This window comes from Fusarium solani (assembly GCF_023522795.1).
Source record: "Fusarium solani strain SB1 chromosome Unknown bctg00000013, whole genome shotgun sequence".
NCBI lineage: Eukaryota > Fungi > Ascomycota > Sordariomycetes > Hypocreales > Nectriaceae > Fusarium > Fusarium solani.
In genome coordinates this window covers 611,207-631,177 of record NW_027072145.1, presented here as the reverse complement: position 1 = coordinate 631,177, position 19,971 = coordinate 611,207, and the positions used below count along the sequence as shown (strand labels likewise).

General features: G+C 50.3%; 7 protein-coding genes across 7 annotated transcripts; 4 read left to right on the top strand and 3 right to left on the bottom strand.

Annotated features, from left to right (window-relative positions):
* Window positions 1-58: 58 nt before the first annotated feature.
* On the top strand, window positions 59-3,111 carry MRS44_017100 (uncharacterized protein; the record flags this gene model as incomplete). The annotated part of the gene is made up of 3 exons (XM_065617608.1): window positions 59-586; window positions 638-1,607; window positions 1,667-3,111. 3 exons carry the CDS (start codon window positions 59-61, stop codon window positions 3,109-3,111), a joined length of 2,943 nt encoding a protein of 980 aa, XP_065473680.1.
* Window positions 3,112-5,689: 2,578 nt separating this feature from the next.
* On the bottom strand, window positions 5,690-7,381 carry MRS44_017099 (uncharacterized protein; the record flags this gene model as incomplete). Its single annotated transcript, XM_065617607.1, has 7 exons — window positions 5,690-5,830; window positions 5,889-5,954; window positions 6,111-6,422; window positions 6,477-6,989; window positions 7,053-7,194; window positions 7,248-7,291; window positions 7,343-7,381. The coding sequence occupies 7 exons, from the start codon at window positions 7,379-7,381 to the stop codon at window positions 5,690-5,692; spliced, it is 1,257 nt and encodes a 418-aa protein (XP_065473679.1).
* A 597-nt stretch (window positions 7,382-7,978) lies between these two features.
* Window positions 7,979-8,647, top strand: MRS44_017098 (uncharacterized protein; the record flags this gene model as incomplete). The annotated part of the gene is made up of 1 exon (XM_065617606.1): window positions 7,979-8,647. One exon carries the CDS (start codon window positions 7,979-7,981, stop codon window positions 8,645-8,647), a length of 669 nt encoding a protein of 222 aa, XP_065473678.1.
* Window positions 8,648-8,832: 185 nt separating this feature from the next.
* On the bottom strand, window positions 8,833-9,649 carry MRS44_017097 (uncharacterized protein; the record flags this gene model as incomplete). The annotated part of the gene is made up of 2 exons (XM_065617605.1): window positions 8,833-9,119; window positions 9,559-9,649. The coding sequence occupies 2 exons, from the start codon at window positions 9,647-9,649 to the stop codon at window positions 8,833-8,835; spliced, it is 378 nt and encodes a 125-aa protein (XP_065473677.1).
* A 1,267-nt stretch (window positions 9,650-10,916) lies between these two features.
* MRS44_017096 (uncharacterized protein) lies at window positions 10,917-12,317 on the top strand (the record flags this gene model as incomplete). The annotated part of the gene is made up of 4 exons (XM_065617604.1): window positions 10,917-11,087; window positions 11,164-11,268; window positions 11,335-11,702; window positions 11,771-12,317. The coding sequence occupies 4 exons, from the start codon at window positions 10,917-10,919 to the stop codon at window positions 12,315-12,317; spliced, it is 1,191 nt and encodes a 396-aa protein (XP_065473676.1).
* A 1,118-nt stretch (window positions 12,318-13,435) lies between these two features.
* Window positions 13,436-15,232, top strand: MRS44_017095 (uncharacterized protein; the record flags this gene model as incomplete). Its single annotated transcript, XM_065617603.1, has 4 exons — window positions 13,436-13,600; window positions 13,677-14,117; window positions 14,208-14,342; window positions 14,414-15,232. 4 exons carry the CDS (start codon window positions 13,436-13,438, stop codon window positions 15,230-15,232), a joined length of 1,560 nt encoding a protein of 519 aa, XP_065473675.1.
* A 200-nt stretch (window positions 15,233-15,432) lies between these two features.
* MRS44_017094 (uncharacterized protein) lies at window positions 15,433-18,250 on the bottom strand (the record flags this gene model as incomplete). The annotated part of the gene is made up of 7 exons (XM_065617602.1): window positions 15,433-16,460; window positions 16,740-17,097; window positions 17,151-17,336; window positions 17,390-17,637; window positions 17,695-17,896; window positions 17,965-18,019; window positions 18,090-18,250. The coding sequence occupies 7 exons, from the start codon at window positions 18,248-18,250 to the stop codon at window positions 15,433-15,435; spliced, it is 2,238 nt and encodes a 745-aa protein (XP_065473674.1).
* Window positions 18,251-19,971: the final 1,721 nt, after the last annotated feature.

The following is a 19,971-nucleotide window of genomic DNA, read 5'->3' as shown; positions in this document are numbered from 1 at the left end:
TCATAGCTCAGTGGGCGTCGCAGCTGATATTGAGTCACTGCGTGAAGCCAAGGCCAAAATGACGACAAGGGAATGTCTGCGCAAATTGAACGACATCAAAGAGATTGTCGCACGATGCAGCCTCGAATTCGAAGCGATTAAATCGCCACATGAGATCTATGAGGAGAAGGCAGCAGCTGTGCGGGCCAGCCTTGCTCAGGCGTGGGATCGCCTTCTAGCAAACCCCCATTCACCGGAAGCGTCTGGACTTCAACGCGAGATCGAAGATCACGGTGGCCAGTTGAAAGAACTGGAAATCACATACAACGCGACCTTCAAGGAAGATGAAAAAGCTTATGATCAACAATTACATGCAGCAATGGAGAGCCTTTGCGACGATCTGATCGGGACAATAGGATGGTCCCAGGTAGAGAAGTCGCTGCGAACACTTCCGAACCAGCAGCCGTCCGAAAGTGGTCATGGTGGCTCTTCCGATGGCCTGGAAACTTCTTTGACTACGCCAAGTGAAGCTACTCAGCGAGAGGTCAGGACTTCACGGTTGCATATATCTGCTCCAAGGACGGGAAGTGTCATTCGCGTCTGTCCCGTGAGCCTCTTCTGCACCGGGATTGACAGGATCGTTAGCTGACGCATATAGGAAAAACGAAAGGAAAGTCCATCTGGCTTGTCAACAAGACAGAAACGCCACCGGGCCGATCGCACAGAGCCTCATAGAGAAGTGATGAAGACGATCCACTTTGAGGAAGTCTTTCAGAACGGGTCTGCTGCAACCAAACATGTCATCGTTAGGTTTCCAGCAGACGACGGTGCATGGTACATTCTTCGATGCGACAAGCATGGTCTCACTTTTAAAGACAAAGCGATCGAGAGCGCTACGGCCCACCTGGCTGGTGGAGAGCATGGCCGGCTGTCGAAAGAGCCCGCCGAAGTTATCGAGCAACTTGGAGTTCAGGTTCTTGATTGCAACGAGACCCTGGCTGACAAGAACAACACAATAGCTCTGAAAGCATTGCGAAGGGAACACGAGCAGGGTGCTGCTCACAATAGGCCCCTACGGGAAAAAATCTCGCCTTCTCATAGACCCACCAGGCAGAGTCGAAGGCGACATCATGGCGATAGTAGTCGGCAACGCGATCAAGATTTCAACGGCATTATAGACCCAAGACCTGGCGACGTATATCTTGCGTTCTGGGAGAAGTCTAAGGAATGGTTGGCCGTCCTCCTCCTCCCCCTGACAGAGCTGGAGAACATTGGCGTCCGAAACACTCTTCAAGATTTAGGTCTAGCGGAGGACGTGCCAGGATGTTATGACTATGATAACCAGACCAATTGTTTTAGGTGGCGGGAAGGATACAGAGATGGCGAAATATCTATCAGAGAGCGTGAGTTTCCCGTCATGTACTTTGACGGGCAGGATTTCCCGGCCAAGAGTGCAGTGGGCTGGGTAGCTGCCAAAGATTTGCGCACCCTCGATATAAATGCTGCTCAGTCTTCTCTGGTTCCGCATTTTCAATCAATGCGGAAATTCCTAAGAGACCGTGCAGCGCCGCAACAAGCGGAGGTCATCGTCGCAAGTTCAGGCGTGGACAGAACCGATTCATTCAACGGTATGTTCCCATAGGGACTTGCGCGTACAGTTCTGCTTACAGCTTATCACCACATGCAGAGCAGCACGCTCATCCAAGACCTTCCCCAGATCCAAATCAGGATAATCACGAAGCCGCGCATCCGGCTGAGCTGGCGCCATGTACAGCACAGTCGCGTTCCACCACATCCGCTCCTGATGGCCAGACTTCGTTGCCAGGCGGCATGAGAGAGCTGGAGCAAAGCCCTGAACCTCTCCAAGAGATACCAAGAAACGACCATTCTGATACTCAATGCGAAATCAACCCGGTAAATGGAACTCAAATGGAAGAGCATCCCGGCCAGATCTTGAGTGTGACGAGGCCTGAGACCTCCGCAAGGACGAACCAAGCCATAGATGGATTCGAGCATGCCACGAGCACATCAGAACGAGACTCTCTCGCCGCGAAAGAAGGGGCCGGAGATCGTGTCAACAGCGCGGCTATCATATCGTCTCGAGTATCGCATCAAGTATCCGCTCTCGCACAGGCTGCACTTAATACCCTGCGTTCGCCGGCGCCAGTACGAGACAGCAGGTCAACGCCGCTCATATCTGACGACCATTGTGAAGCCGAACCTTCTGCACTATCCGGGTCAACTGAGTTAAGACATTCTCAGCCAGCACATATCGCAAAAGCTGCGTCAGAAACCCCCCGAAACCAGGGCGCCGAGCCAGTGGCATGTCGTATAATGGATGAACAACCACAGGACCATGCTCAGCATTCTCCAATACCAAATCTTCAACTAATTTTACAGGGTCTATCGTCCGGTTACAGCTCTACCTTGTCAGAAGGCCCAGCGTCGAATCGTGCGCCACTTCAACCTCTTCCTGCTCTTCCACCAACTCGACCCCTAAACCGGGGCCATATCAGCACTGACTCTACAAGAGTCTTATCGATGTCACAGCCGCCACCGAATGCGTGCGCCTTACCACCGATTCTTCCTCCTAGAGGGCAAGACACGACATTCCATGCCATGTCTACCCATCAGTGGAGTAACTCAGCTACTATATCGCAGCTGGCAAACCCCAACGCGGCAAGCAGTCCATTACTTGGCACTGTCTCATTGCCAGTTGGTCAGGATTGCTTGTCGACTGGTCAAGGTCGAGCTGCTGTCCATGCAAGTGCGTCAGCACCTTCACGGTTCAACGAAGTTAGGCCAAACAATTCAGGCCTCGAGAAAGCAACACCGTTATGCGCACCCATGCATCCTGCTCTACAAATCCTAAGCGAGTCAGAATCACTCGACTTAAACCATTGGGCTTATAAACTTCCTGGGCCGCTCGTCGATTATCTAAAGGAATATTTAGGACGAAGAGGTCTGGTTCCTGAGTTCAATGGGCTAAGGAACTCTGAAGGTTTCTACAACTGTCCTTTATGCGATAAGGGAAAGGTGAAAAACTACCAGCGCCCAGGTTCATTCACTAATCATCTGGTGAAGCACTGGCGTTCAGTTCAAAACAGTTCAGAAGTCCGCCTGTCGGAATGATAGTTCATAGTTTCAGAGAATTAGAGCGTATGACTGCCAATTAATCTTGGTGATCTAGTCTCTCTCTCACCAATATTGTTTTGTTTACAATATGAGAGCCGATAACCTACATTATAAGCGAGCGCCGCAAAAATCCCTCAACCTCTCGTCTTTTCATTTGATCAATTGATCCTCAACAACCAAGCATGCCACAATTCAATACCGAGACAAATACCCTTCTTACCCTTCAAGCCCTTCAAAATGACTCAAAAGTAAGCACCCGACGCACTGCTGGTATCTACAAGGTCGATGAGCGAAGGCTACGTTGATGGCAGAAAGGCATTGAGTCTCGACGCGATATTGTCCCTAACTCACGGAGACTATCTGATCTAGAGGGCCAGATCATTATTCAGTTTATCCTCGACTTAGACTCGCGAGGATTTCCCCCGCGACTAACGTACCATGTCGCATATCACCACTAGGTTCGTGCGACTGGATATGAAACGCGGCCCGTACTTTGGGGTCGTGTATCCGGTTTCACATCTAGCTTGTCGCATCAAGGATTCCAATCCTAACGACATGAGCTTAAATAGCTGTGCCTGAACACATGGCTGTTCAATTTCCTTTGTTCTTCAGATAATTCTCATCAATTGACTGGTGGCATCAATGATCCCTGTGGAGCCAATTGTCTGACACAGCGATATTACTGTCCTGTTGAGACCGTATGACTAAGATGGTCCGACCTGCTGGTGGCTGGGATGTGGATAATATGTAAGGAGCTGTGCTCCTCTCAGATACATGTAACTTAGACCTTTCAACAACATAACACCTTCTACTCCCGCAGTGTTGCTTCATCATGTCCAGCCCTTCTCAGTGACATAATACCAGTCAGCTATCTTCTTGAACTTATTGATAAAGCACTGTTTCTGAAGATCTTTTCCTTTGAAAATAATCCCTGGTTTTAGAAGGCGGCTATCTGCAGTCACGGCTTCGATAAAGCTATGTTACAACCCCGTCACACGAGAACTCGCCACTGCCCCTTGCACGTGACCCCAGTTAAGCAACCAATCATGGAAGGAGCGACACCCTGTATCGCTCCAATACGCAGGAGCGACTTTTCAACATCGCTCCTGGAGGAAGGAGCGACTTTTCAACGTCGCTCCCGCAAAAGAGATGTAGTATATAAAGTCGCTCATTTGCACATTTCCTATTTCCACTTGGCTCTCTAGCTTTCAATACAACTTGATTACTCAAGAATACTTGATATTATCAGACGTGATCCGCCACCCTACGCTCAGTACGTTACGCCCCGTTACAATTGCCAACATAAACCAATTCGGTTACGGTTTACTACGTTGGGAACCTCGACCGTCACAAGCTAGTCTAAGCGCGTGACTGAGAGCCTTTGTGGAAGGCCTTCCTCTTGGGATCGCTACTTCCGATAGCCAAGCAATCTAGGCCTAGATTCGGAATGTATTAGTGTTTTACGACAAAAATTATAAATACTCACCAAATCCAGCCATAAAACCGCCCTCATCAACATTAACAGTGTTCTCAGGCTTGATCCAGCCATACTCGCCCTCCCGGATATCAAAGTACTAATTGACGGCCATTAGGGTAATAGAATTTGAATCTCGCAGCCTCCTGACGTTTTACTACCTTTACCTTGATCTTTGGACGACGTTTTATGAACCTGGCTAGCCAGTGTACACCGATAGGCCTTTCCCGGCCTTGTTGCCTCAAGAGGGTAGCGCGAACTTGACTGTGAGAAGGGGCATAGCCCAAGGCCTCTTGTCTCAGTATCCATGGAACTAATCTTGCCTCCTGAGACTTGGATAGTAGCTGGGCAGGCTAGTTGACCCCGGACTTTGATAGTAAGCCTCTTAATCGGCCAAAGAGTAGTCGGAGGTATGGCATGCTTCTGGGCGGCTTGGTTCTGCGAGAGGCTATTATCTGTGACATCCAATATGGCTTGACCCCCTCTTCTTTGTCTGATATCTCGGGACACAAAGAACCTTGGGCACGAATGGCTATTAGATGACATCACCTCCAAAGACTTGATAGGTAAGGCGACCGTACTACATATCAAATAGACATAGTTGGTGTGGGTTGGGTATCAACGTTGGTCATGGGTCTAATGAGGAGCCAATTGAGATCTGACAACAACTCCTTGCATATAATGTGCCACGACTAGAGACGCCCAGCGCTAGCCTCACTAAATGTCTTGTCATATACTCACACACTCAAAGGGATTCTAGACTGGAAATTTCCTTTGAGAACGTCATGTTACATAGAGAAGTCTCCAAATTGGCCCTATCCACGCCTTGGCGCTTGAGGATCTAACACATCGGGAGGTAGGGTTAGAGACCCCCTTCCAATTCGAATTGATCCTGCACACTATCTGACTCCTCCTCTCCGCGTGGTCCAACCGGCCTAGCGGACCACAGAATTTCAGAAAGCCCAGATAGGCTTCGCTTAAAGAGGACCTGGAAGGGCTGGTGACCAAAGGGTTCCTCCATCGTGCCCTCAACAGCCTCATGCGCGTCAAACAATTGATTGCGAATATCGAGAATCTTTGAGCGCCACCAGGGCAGCGGACTCATGCTTGGCTCAATGTGTGCCAGTTGAGGGCGAAAAGACCCACGCTCAGGGAAAGAAACCAGGCCATGGATACACCGAAAGATAAAATCTGCGCTTGTATAATTGCTGCTGATACTGCGACCGGTGCAATGACTTGCATCTGCATGCAAGTAATCAGTGTCACAGTTAAAATTAAACTAAGTTCACGTTAGACTTACAAAAGTGACATTCAAGTACTGGAGGGAGATGACGGGGCCGCTTTGCACGCCAATGTCAAGTTCCAACTGTGATAAAGCATTAGCATCAGCTCCTGCTTTTTGCGACCTCTGTATAAAAAAAATAAAATAAAAACTCCCTTCACTAAGAGAGACAGATGCATGAAGCCTGTGAATGATAGAAATTGAGAGAAATGTGTAGATAGATATATGTAGACTACTTACATTCTTCCCGAAATGGCGGCATCGGTCTTTTAAGTCTAAAAACCCTTCCAGAACGTCTGCAAGTTCTTTGACCTTGTTGACAATTTGTTGGTGTGAGGACCAAATCCCGCGGTTCTTCGGGAAATATACCCGGTCATCTTGCTTGAAGACGTTCCAGGACGTGATGATGGCACGGAGCGTGCGGGTGAGCAATTCCAATAGCTCTTCGGTCTGTTTGAGCCACTGGCGACTTTTCTCTATGTACGTCAGAGCTTTGCGAGCTGATTCCTTTGAAGTAGGAACGGTCACCATGGTTGCGGTGTGTGTCTCAAACTACGAACAAGGTCAGCTAATCCTAAGTTACGAATGTCGCCTGGGACAACTCACGTAGATTGAAATTCTCCTTTGAATTATGGTGAAGGTGTTCATCCACTCCTCATACCACTGTTTATAGCGCTCAAGCAAAACTATGAGGAAGTAATCACATGGATCTAGAACGACTTTGTGGGCTTCCAGAGTGCCGATGGTTGATGGATCCCACACTTCAGCATCAGCATCGGCATCTTCTTCATCATTGGGATCATCAACGTAGAACCCGACAGTGTCTGGGTTATCTGGGTCATGCTTGTAGAAGTAGGTGTCTATAGGGTAGTTCGACGTCCAGATGGATTTGTTGTAGCCGTAGACCGTGAATGAGTGCTGAGTCTTGTGGAGAATGTCCACAATTTGTGCATCGGGCTGCATATCTGTGCACAAAAATGAGAGTTTGCGAGACTTTCTCCATGGGCTGCGGTCTGTCCTTTTACGACAGTCTTCCGGCAGGTCATCTCTCAGAAGATCGACCGTGCGCAGCACAAATGAAGGAATATGGTAAGTCAAGGAAAAGGTTCTTCCGCCATTCTGTTCTCAAATTATCGTCTGGGCCGTGAGGATAAAACTCTGTTAGTTTGAAAAAATACTGACCCCAGGGGTGAATCGAATTGAAGCCTTGTTCTTTTGGCCTCTGATGTGATTCCAGAAAAAGTCTCTGAGGACGCAGAGCTCTGAATTTTTGGCATTCAAAATGAATACACCCATTGACTCTGGGGTGGGATGGTGGATGTGGCTACCGCTCAATTAGTTAGCCACTTCCAGCCAGCTTGTACGGGATGTACTCACAATCTCCTTACACATGCATCAGGTTCCATTTGATCGTCAAGGCGCTGATACTATTCGTCAGTGACTAGGACCAGAGTGATCTGGATTCTACTTACGTTGCGTTGAAGGGCCTCGTTGGCATTTCGAGCTAACATGACGCCGTTGTAGGTACGAGCTTTGCGCCCATCGCTGTCGTAGAGCCACAGCGTTGAATTTCTAAACCTACCCGCCGCCAAGTTGCTCAGGGCATCACCTAGGCGTATGGTCTGGAACTCGTCGTCAAGTTGATAGCGACTCCTTGGAGAATGGACTGATATGTCGAGGAATAATTCCAACAGCGGGTCAGGATCTCCACCTTCTCGGACTACTTGTCGCGTTTACGGCTCATTTTCACTTTTGAGGCTGACGACGGGTTGATCTTAGTCAAAAAATGGTTGATCGTAGATAGCTCCTTGGCCAGACTGCATCTTGACTTGAGGCATAAAGAGTGACTGTTGGGAAAAAACACGAGGCAAACAGTACTCTCAAAAGTCAGTGTAAGAGCTGCCACCGGGCTTTGGCCGCCATGTTTGTGAGTATAGGGAACAATAGTTGATACTTACTGGCCTTCCCTCGTTTGCTTGTTCCCAGGCATGGATAATCCGTACAATGAACTCGTCTTACAGCTACCGGAGAACAGAAATGTTGTGGTTTCCCAAGCACAGAGAGTAGCTTTGACCATTGTTGCTATTCTGAAGATGGGCAGAGGCAAAATGCCAAACAGGCTCGACGACCTTCAACTAAACGCCAGCCTACGCAGCGACTTTGATGCAAATGCCAACCCTCCATCACCAACGTACATTTCAGCGCTTCACGGCGGGCCGCCGTCTTCACCAAATGAGAAATGGCTCTTCATCAACGGCATTGCAAACAAATTCTTCTGGTTTCAACGGTCATGCGATAAGATCCGTGACACCTTCAACAGAGAAGTCACAGGAGTATACAACAGAAGCGACGGAATCCTCTGGAACTTTGTCGAGTGTTGCGGCGAACACAGGGCCGCTGAGCGAAATACTCTTATCGAAAGCACACAGAGTAGCAAGGCTGCCCAGAAGGCCGTCGAGCAAGAGCTTAGGCGTGCTCTATGGCCCGCCGCTGGTAAGATCCCCGACAAAATCGTCATGATCGCGCACTTTCAGGCTTGCCTGGTCTTGCGCCTAGCGCTACAGACGCTGGTAACAGAGATTCCGAAAGGCTCCCCTCAGAGACGAATCATTAAGGAAAGGCTAAGAATATTCATCTTTGGGAACCCAAGTATCGACTGGAAGGTGAAAAATGGGACAGAAGACCCTTTGAGCAAATACGTCCACACTACAGAGCATTTTTCGAACGAGACCGACTTTATGGCCATGCTAGGCGTTGTGATGCACCGCGACGACTAGGGCTCGGGTTATGATCCAAACTTCGTTTTCTATAGCAAGGCGGGAAAGGCGCCTTTATTCGGTATATATTATTCTCTCGGGGTTAATGCTTATTACGGTGGGGAGAATTCATAGGTATTGAAAGCCGTGAATGGAATAGAGATAGCTTGAGCGATATAGCCTGGTATGTCATCTGCGAATGCGGCTCACTCCCACGGCTTTATACTTTTACCCTCGTCGTAGCTGCCACCAGCGGGTCTCCACATCTGCCAGAAGGTCATGGGTTGCAACTCCTCGTCAATCTTCCTCCACGCCTCGCCAGGGGCTGCCTTTGTCGGTTGCAGTCGGTTAATGTTGACAATCGTGAATCCGTGCTTCTTGTAGACAGGTACACCATACTCGGTGGCATCCAGCCACATCTCAACGCCCATCTCGTCAGCTTTCTGCTTACCCCAGTCCATTATCAAGTCTGCCACACCCTGACGCCGGAAGTCTGGGCGTGTATAGATGATATTGAGGTCTTGCACCATCAGCAAAGTTTCCAAATTACTAAGTAGCGACCAATTTGAAGCTCGATGACAGAGAGGATCGAAAGGAATATTTGGGCTTTGACTTATAAAGTTGCGGTCTTGCCCCCATCTTGCGTCTTGGTGCGTCGAACTGCTCCAAACACTTGCTAACATATTCCCGCGTCTCTCCTTCCGGGTACCAATAGGCTTCGGAATAGCCATCGTGCTTTTCGAAAGGGTTGGTTGGACAGATCTTCCATAGACAAGCGCCAACAATCTTGTCGTTGTCATCAATGACCTTCCCCCAGTAACTCGTTGGATCCGAATTGTGCCAGTCTAGCTGGCGAGCTATACATTCCTTAATTGACTCTGCTCAGGCAGTAGGGCCGTCGCCATGAACTGGACAGAAGAAGCGGAAGAAACTTTGAAAGGGATTCTCATATGCGGCCCATTGGCACTCGATGACTTCTTCAAAGTCAGTGGCGGTGTCCACCTCGAGCAACTTGAAAGGCATGATGCTGATCTTGTGGGTTGAGACATAGGAGCTTGTTGATGCGCAGAATCGCATACGAAGATGGGTTCATTTGAGTCCAGACAGGGCCAAAGTCAATGCATGCCGAGACCCCGAAAGATCGACTGATTACCTCTCAAGCCTCAAAAGTTTCTACCATTTTTCTCACGGTGCTGGTTCCACAAATGGATCGAGAGGATGCTGCGCCACGCCTGACGGGAATTACCCCCATGCAGTTTCTCCTGCGTCCAAGCGCACAGCAGGACGGTGGTTGTGCCTTTTGAACGGAGTATAACCAACGGGAACTGTGTTCTCTGACATCTAACCTTGAACTAAGGTGAGTGAATTCCTGAGCCAAACTTGAGGGCCGGGGTTTAGGACCAATCATGAAGGTTACATGTGCGCGGGCCCTCCCGGATAGTTCTCCGCGGACCGATTGATCGACAGCCGCAAAGGCACGCACGGGGCAATTTGGTGATATCATATCTCATATCTCACATCCTGGTCGAATGGAGTGTCAATGCACATGTCAGAAGGATATGAGCCCTTGAAATGTGGCTCTTATCACTGTGCCTGAACTCAGTCTTGGTGAAGCTTGCCTGTTTTCGGCCAAGCTTACAGATTGGTGGCGAAGTATCTTCTCCGCACACTTTCTATGCCAAGATACCTTAATTCGAACTGGAAGCTTAGACATCCATCAACATTACACCCTTATGAACTGGTCCTGAGTAATCAAGTCACGGGCAGGTTTTTCAATTCATCACGATGCATCATGGAGCCACTTAGCTACGTCCTTTCCAGGGGGCTATTCCAGACCTCGGCCGGGTGCCGAAGGTGTTCCGTCGTCGGCGGACCGTGCCCCTGTTTCGTGTTTTGGGCTGGGGAGGAGCAGTGATTGAATCTAGCCAAGTCTCGTTTGCACCCACAAGGCTCAGCCCAGACACTATCGACAAACTGCGCCAAGCCAAGTAAGTGAAGGCGATCCTGGCAATCTCAACTGCTATCTAGGTCAAGAATGCCGCCCTGCCTTCTTCCCGCGCCGCTTCCAAGAAGCGGCTCGGGGATTTTTCACACAATCAACGTTCCCCAACCTCGGGTGTTGAGGTGCTTGACTTTCTTCCTCACCTTTCCTGCGGGCAGCTGTTGTTTCTATTTGTTCTCCCCCACCGTCGTGCTTTTCCTCAATCGTCATGGTTCCCCTCCATCCTTTTCACTCGATTCTTCCGTTACTCCCACCATTGTAACCGTAACAACCGCTGCTTCGCCTGACATGAATCCTACGCAAAAAGTTATCACCGACACCAACAAGTCTCCGCTAGTCCAGGTCTTAACCTTGATGTTCCTCGTCATCGCTCTTCTCGCATGCTCTGTCCGCACGGGAACCAAGATCCGCATGATCAAAACCCTGAGGGCCGATGATATCTTCACCATTGTTGCAAGTGTAAGTAGATAGACCTGTCAACGCGATTCACCTAGCGAAACATCCAACCGCTGTGTGCTCACGCCCATACCCGCAGGTCCTTGCAATCGGCCAGTCCATCGCTGTGTTCGCGGGATGTGATAATGGACTGGGGCGGCATTTCAACACGTTGAACTCCCGCGAAATCGACACATTCTTCAAGGTAGATGCGTTGACCGCAACCCGCAGAATCATGGACAGAAGGACTGATCGAGTATTCCGATTGTAGAGCCAATACGCGGCCAACATCATGTTCATCACCTCCCTTTTCTGTTGCAAGCTATCAGGCATCGTCGGTCTCCGGATTATGAGCCGGGAAGGCCAGAAATGGATCATTTTTGGCTGTGAGGCTGTCGTCGGCGGGTGGGGATTCACTGCGCTCGTTGTCAACCTCTTCCAGTGCCGACTACCTACGCCATGGAGGTACGCTGACGACACAGACTGCATCGACCGAACTGCTTTCTGGACTTACTATTCCATCACGAATATTGCCTCGGACATTGCTATTGTTGTCATCATGTGCGAAAGCGTTCTGAAAATCCAAACATCATGGTCCAAGAAGGCTTTGGTGATGGGTGTTTTTGGCAGCCGTATCCTGTACGTTTCAATCACGCAATTGCGATTAATCTATCTAGAATTTGTGCAATAGAAAAACTCTAACAAAGACGGAAAAGTGTTACGCCCGCAATTGCGGTTCAAATCTATTTTTCCAACAAGGCCTTTGGTGCCACCGATTTCACTTTCTCGATCTGGAAAGCCGCTATCGCTTTACAGCTAGTCCAGTGTCTCTCCATCCTCACCGTTTGCATTCCCAGCTTCAAGCCCTTCCTCGACAGCGTGGAATCCGGCCAGATCCGTATGGATGACCTTCGGCGACAGGGCAAGACTAGCACTAACGGCTACCCGAGTGGAAGGCCGGGGTGCAGTGGAAACAAGTCAAGCGGGAGCACCCCTTTAGGCACTAGGTCACGACCGTTCAGGTTGATCGAGGAGGCTATTACGACTGAATCACAGCATAGCCAAGTATTCGAGTTGGCTGACTTCTCTAAGTCAAACTCACGAGGGGCTATAAATATAACGACGGAGCAGCAGGGTGCTGCTTCGGAGGGGCAAAGCCGCCGCACGAGCCACTCAAGTCAGTCAATCCTCATCCTTCACGCATGGCAAGTGGAAGTGCGGAGCATGCACGAAAGAGCCCTTGGGAAAGATTAAAGAGAATTTCTCTTTCCCCGCTGAAGGAGGCACAGCGCTTTGGATCTCACCCATAGGGAAACATTGTAGCCTAGCGTCGTGAATGGAAATCGATCAAGGGGTCGGACAGCTTGAATCCCCAATCTTGATAAGAGTGAAATCATCCGGGAAGCTGAGGGCGTGAAGAGGCATTAAGATGATGCACCACTCTGCAGGGGGCCAAAGCGAGGACCCAACATGTAGATGAGCCATGGCAGGGGTAATTCAATTCATAGGGAAACAGGTTTTGTACATATTTGCCGCATGTTAGCCACAGGAGTAGTTCGGGATGGCAGCGATTTAAGAGAATGCTTGTATACATAGTAGCACGGACATGACAGGGGCAGGGTGAAAACGGAGGAGGTGCCAACTTGGCAACGTGACTGGATAGGAGAGGGCGGATTGGGTATTAGATCGGACAAGGGGGCGCTTTGACCTGGAATGGAGCATGAAGCATGTCAACTTTCCATGTGGCGTCTTCCCAAAGCGCCTCATAATGCCGTATGACGTCGCCGCTCAATTGCTTGATGATCTCTCCGGTGCCCGAGGCAACCGTCTCCTTGAGTCAGGGTGGGAAGTAGTGCTCCTTCCGATGAAGCAGAATTGCGCAGCTCTATAGGCCAAGTTGAGTGTCTAAGAAACCGCCTTGAAAGTTTCTGTAGAGATCCTTGTGCTGGACAGCCGAGAGACGTAAAAAAAGCAATGGTAGTCTGGCTGTCAGCAAATATGAACCCTGGACGTTGTAGCACTGACCCTCTTCAAGGCGCCGTCCTCGGTAGACTAATGCAGTGTCAAGGCCCCTGGACAGGTTCCAGAGTTGCTAATCTCCATAGTTATGCACCGGGGCACCGGAGCAGGCTGCCGGTTAAACCTCAAGCACCACCAACTTCTCGCCTTAGGGAGGAGGTGGTGGCGTCAATATCCTCCTTTTGCCGTCTCCTGATATCGTCTGGAATTCTCGACTTCTCCTTTTATCTCTTTTTTTTCTTTCTCTTTTATTTCTCTATATTTTAAACTCTTCTGTCCTGTTCTTCTCCCATCCTTCCTCTTTAGTCCATCATTTGTTGAACTCGCCTTCTGCTTCCATTCCCCGCTCCGCTATGATGGGTAGCGACAACTCCAGCTATGAGCTGGGCAACACGGTGGCCGTCGAGGCCCATGAAGCCGGCGTCTCGATGGAGGTCAAGCCATTTTCTGCTCGGTCTTCGAACGGCTACGCTGATAGTGATCAATTGGCGCGACTAGGCAAGAAGCAGGTTCTCAAGGTACGCTACCGCGTCATCAACTTTCAGCCTCTATTATATTAGCCTCATTTCATTACTAACTACATCGCTTGAATAGCGAAATTTTGGCTTCATGTCGATTCTCGGCTTTAGTTGTACCATCCTGATTACCTGGGAAGCTGTCGCAGTCCTCTTCGCTCAGGGCCTCAACAACGGCGGCACTGCCGGCGTCATCTATAGTTTCCTTATCGTCTGGGTCGGCAACTTCAGCGTCTTCTCTACAATGTGCGAACTAGTCTCCATGGCTCCCACATCCGGTGGACAATACCACTGGGTTGCCATGATGGCACCGCGATCCTGCGCCAAGTTCTTGAGCTACCTTACAGGGATTCTGACGGTCGGCGGCTGGCAAGGCTCCGTTGCTTCTAGCGCTCTTCTCACTGGAAACATGATTCTGGGTTTAATATCTTTGAACAACGACAGCTTTGAGCCCAAGCTGTGGCAAGGCACTCTGCTCTTCTGGGCCATATTCGCATTCGCCGTGTCCATAAACACCCTTGTCAGTTCGGTGCTGCCCAAATTCGAGGGCTTAATCCTGATTCTGCACGTGTTGGGTTTCTTCGCCATCCTTATCCCCTCGTTATTCTAGGCCCTCACGGAGATGTCGAAAGAGCTCTTCACGAGCTTCGTGAACAACGGCGGCTGGCCATCTCAGGGATTATCCTTTATGGTTGGTATAATGGGCAATGTTTTCGCCTTTGTCGGTACTGATGCCGCTTTCCACGTATGTTTTACCCTGTTTGAGAGTTTGCTTATATACACCCAGTAGAGGTCGTTACTTACTCGCTTTTGCAGATGTCCGAGGAAACTGTGAACCCGTCTGTTGTGGTTCCCGCTTCCGTCCTACTGAGTCTATTTATCAATGGTGCTTGCGGTTTAGCCATGATCATTGCCATGGTCTTCTGCATGGGTAATTTTGACGAGGCTATCAACTCTGGTCCCGGCATGCTGGGATTTCCATATATATATATCTTCAAGCAGGCGACCAATTCCACGGCCGGTGCTACCGTCATGGCCACAATTATCATGATCCTTGGAGCTTGCGCTACCGTCGGCATGCTTGCCTCGACTTCACGAGTATTCTGGTCCTTCGCCCGTGACCGCGGTCTCCCTTTCTGGCCCACCTTGTCTAAGGTCGACGACCGCACCACTGTTCCCGTTTGGGCTGTCGCCGTCACTACCACAATTTCGGTACTATTATCTCTCATCAACCTTGGGTCTCCTATTGCATTCATGAACGTTACGTCCCTTTCGATTTCCTGTCTCTACGCCTCCTACCTCTTGGCCGCTATTCTGCTCCTCTACCGCCGTACCACCAAAGGTTTCGCGTTGCCAGCTACTTCAGATCTCCCAGCCCTGGCTAACACCACAGGCGCCGAACTCGTTTGGGGTCCCTTCCATCTTCCGGGCGCTTTTGGTATTGCAAATAACATATTCACCATCTGCTATCTGACGGTGGTTGGCTTCTTCAGCTTTTGGCCTCCAGTGCTGAACCCAACCCCCGACATGATGAATTACAGCGTTCTAGTTACTGGTTCAGTTGCCATTTTTAGCGTTGTCTATTACTTCGTACAGGCCAGGAGGGACTATAATGGTCCCGTTGTGGATATCTAACCGCTTAGGGCAAAGGGTCAGAAAGATTAGGGGGTCAGATCCTTCCAGCATAGCCCTCAGCACAGCCCAATTACAGGGATGAAACTATCAACAGTACGAGACTCGCCATTAGATATTCATTTAGCTAGGAAAATCAAGAGTCTCTCGGTGATTCTTATCCATCTGTCTGGGTGATATACAATGTTCGTGCGCCTGCGCAATCAACCGTTCGCCTCTCTCGCCGTCTTTTTCTCGCGGCTCTCAATAGTCTCGACAAAAAGAATATCCACAAACGGCAACGTATGGTTCACTGAACTTTTACGCACCCCAATGTCGTTGGACACCCGTAAGTCCGCCTGCAAGTTGGTTCCGAAGTGGCCCATCGACTGGAGCTCAATCCCTGCTACCGGTGATGTCTTCGAGTTAGTCGGTGCGATCGTGAGCGTGTCTGAGTCTTCCGATCCGGGCCCTTGCTCTGCTCTCGGCTTTCTTTCTTCAACGTGGACCGTGATGTCTTGAAACATCATGATATCTCCACATGACGGCCGGGCCTGTCGTGAGTTGGGCGACAAGGCGCGTCGTCCCCTCACCGCCGCCATAGTCTTGCTATTCATCCTTGTGGCCACTAAACTATCGGACCGCCCAAACGGCCAGAACTTAGATAGGAAACCAGGTTCGCTATCTGGGGATCCCTCACGCCTGTCCGCCAACTTGACGACGTGCCCAAACTCTTGGTGTACCCCTCGTATAAATTCTTGTTGAAATTGTGCTGAGAACTGGCGCATCTTGAAAAAGCTAAGAGGCACAAATTCACAGTTGGGGCTCGACAGCACTGAGTGGATGGGAATCACCCGCCGCATCACAATCATGGTCGATTGCACCCATTCTTCATCGTCTCGGCAGGGTACACGAACCATGGTAGACGTGAGGACTGCGTCTTCAAAAAGGGGCTCTTGTGTCCACTCACACAGCGTCTTGATGGTCTCTGATAGCTGACCCGCAAACTCGATCTCCTGAGCGTTTTGCCGCGCCGAGATCTCCTCCTTTAGACTTTGAAGTATTTTGGAAACTGGCATGTTTTCAAACCGCCTGAGGAACTGTACGTGCCAGTTCTCGAGTGTCTTAAGTGGAAGAGCCGTGGATGGGAGAAGATGTCGGGCGTCCTTCTGTACCAGAACCTCGAATCCGGAGCTGACGCAGGCTCGGATGGAGAAGAATCCTATATGAACACCTGGGGTGCCTCGTTTTGCTTGGTTGCGTATGTCGACATGGATCGGAGTTTCGTCTCAAAATCGGAACTCTGAATCTGCATGCACGACCTGATGATATTGCTGACCTGATGGAGCTCGGCGAAACGATAACCGGCTGACACAAAACGCTCGGCGTCCCGATCCGACTCGACGCGGCGAATTAACAACATCAATAAGCCGCGCCCAAAGTCCAGCTGTCGAGCGTTGAGCCCCTTCTCTGCCATGTCAGAGCCGCTTTGGTTGTCCTCATGAGCGTCTCCCATTCCCCAGAGAGAGACTTAGACGGGAGCCCATTCGAGATTGGGCTCGTGGCCACTTGCCGCCCGGGCCTGTAGGGATAATCTCATCCCACAAGACACCTACTGAGGTCATATCCTCATGAAACCGGTCCGCAAGCTCGGCTGCGGCAAGACAGAAAAGTTCCTTAAAAATGACGTCGTAGCGTTCAATTATCTCTCCATACTCGCTAATGAGCTGAATGCCACGTCGTCCGTCCTTGTGAGTACTAGAATGCGGCAACTGTGATATGTGCCGCCTCATACCGCCGACAAAGTTCGAGATAGTACTCCAGTTTCTTGATGCCTGGAACATCCATTGGAAGATTGGGTGACTGATGCTAAAGCCGTCTTTGGTATTCTAGCGAAGTGAGTCGAGGTTCATACACAACGTGGCAGAGTATATCTGTCTACCTTTTCCAGAAAGGAGTCAGTGACAACAGTACTGGGAATGAATCCATCAGGGTCAATGAGAATTCTTCCACCCTTGTCAAAGACGGCCGCGCCCAGCGTGACCTGCTGTGCTCGAAGGGCCGACTTTCTCATGTTCCTCGCGCGAATAATAGCTGAGGTAGCAATGATGAAACAGGCACCGAGAGACTGTTCTGGATTAGCCGCACTCTTCATATTGTCAGCTGCGGTTGCTTACTGACCAAACAGATAACCACAATGACAGTTGCACCTTTAGAGGGCTCGTTACCCTCAGACTTGATATCTCTGAGACGATAGCGAGTTCCAGTAGCGGCACACCAATGCATCCCTGATACAGCACTTGCAAGGACCGCAGCCGAGATGGCTCGCTTCTGCCACGAATTGGTCCACACAGCTCTAAAGACAAAGAACGTGAAGAGGGCAACGTTGCTGGCAACGACGGCGATGATGGCAGATCCGACGACATTAACTGGCCGATATACACAGGCATAGTTTTTGATAGACGCGTTCCCGAGATAGTGCATACTGCAGATGGCAACGCCGCAGAGAACACCGCCGACAATAACTCTCCACCAGGAAACGGTATTATTGGTGCCGATTGCGAGAAAGGCGACCAGCAAGACGAGGATAGGGATGAAGAAGGATACAGCTGTGAACCCCCGCGAGTAGGCTATTTGCATCTCGGGTTCTCCGTTGGCAAGATCGATGGCTCTGTTTCCAATGAAATGCTAGTTAGTAGAACAGATGGTGAGCATTCGAGTACTACGTGATGAAGATGGATATTGTTGTTACTCACCATGCACCAGATGGCTACTCCGCCCATGGTAACGGCCGAGCTCACGAGTAACAGGCTGATTTGGTCAGTGCGAGCATTCAAAGACATAATATGTGACTTTGAGCATCACAAACACGTGAACATACTGGTTGAACAGGCCTCGGAAGCCGGTTCGTCTTTTAATAAGCTCAAGGCTCGAGCCTGCGCCGACCATGCTGACAACGTAGCTGAGAGCGACGAAGCCGGCATTGTAGCTCTGGGGCACGATGTGATTCTGATACTCCCCAAGCAATTCGTAGGAAGTCATGATGAGACTAGAGCCCGCGGAAGAGCAACGGCAAGTTGCTGACACCGTGCAGTAGAGAGCGAGGATCCTTACTTGGCTGGGTGGAACATGAATGCGACTCGGGCGGCTCTTAACTGACACCTACAAACGGGGGCACGGCTTACGGAGTTTAGAAGCTCGGTAGCATTGCTTCTGGTTGAGTTTGGTTGCTAGGACAGGCTGGCCACGCTTTGGGATTCACTTGAGATGACTTGGTCATTCATTACGAAGTCGGAAGCCATTTTGGGATGCAAGATGCCCTTCCCACTATACCAGGATGGCCACCATGGCCACCATCAGACCAAGACTAACACCCAAGGACTAGCCAGGTGAGAAAGCTTGGCTGTGATTCGAGGACCCACTAGGAATTGAGACTGAAACGCCATCTACGATCTCTCTTCCGTCTGGGGTGTTGAGCTAGCTGATCGGGGGATGGTAACCGAGCAGGCTTGCGTAGGGGTGGCTTGAGCACTGCCCAGATGAAACAAAGATGACGGCGTTAAGTCAAGCTATGAATTCATACAACGGGCGCAGAATGCTTTTATGTAGGGATTGTGGTTGCATCGGAAAGCCTGTCAACATGCCTGGTCGCCGAGCCAAAGACTTAAATTGGTGGCGGGTCCGGTTCGCGGTCAAGTGCTCCGCCAGGGTTTTACCCGTCGCTTGTGCTCGATCGGAAATAATACCGTGCTCGCAACTGGGCCTCTTAACGCCCGAGCTTTGGCAGTTAATGATGTGCGCCCTTCGTCACTAACGTCGGAGGCTGCTGCAAGGGGCAGCCGCCTCTTCCCACCATCATCGTGAGAACCAAGGCCTGGAGGCGATCTCGGTGCACTCCGCCCTTGTCTCTAGCCAATGCTTTTCCGCATCCGTATGTTTATACCATTTCCAACATTCTCCCAAATCTTTTCTACGGCACTATTCACCCATAAACTTTCTGGTAAGTTTAGGTGGCTCAAGCAAACCGCCAACCGGAAATGGCGCCAACGCGACGAGAACGGCATCCCTCTCTGAAAAGACCCAGATACAAGCTGGCACTACGCCGTCTCTGCAACGGTTGCAACGGTCCCCTTCATAAAGCTCTTCATGGGGATTGTTTGTGTACCAGCTCATCCACAAGCCTCGCCAGATAGAACTAGCGGATTTCACAGGGCAAGCCTCCGAAGCATTTTACTACGCGTGCCACGTCTTGTCACCCCTTCTCGTATGCTGCCAGATCCCTGTTTCTATACACATCACGGCCAGTTGAGGACGCTCTCTCTAAGCCGCGGAAAAAGAGATTGACTGTAACGTCCATATCAGCCGTAGGGCTCGCCGAGCGTAACCACATTGCCGGCAGGAATAACGCATCGCCAGGGTTCAATAGCGCCTGGTGGGATGAATTGCTGGCCAAGTTGTGCATATGGAAAGTTCCGTGCACCCCCAGCTCAAGCTTGAGGAATAGGCGGGAAGCTCATGGCGTTCAAATGCTGAATCCATGCATTCTAGCGCTGCCAATACACTGTTGTGTGCACATTATGGGAGACCCAGCGCTTTCACCTAGGTCTGCAGCCTCGCAATACCTTGGGTCCTTGATTGGCGAGGAGGCGCATCTTCGATTCTCAGCGGCATATCTTGGTGTCTGTATTTACTGTACAAATCTAGCCGGGACAACCGATATGAGACGCGACAAGATAAGACGCGGGCCTTCCTACATGATTACA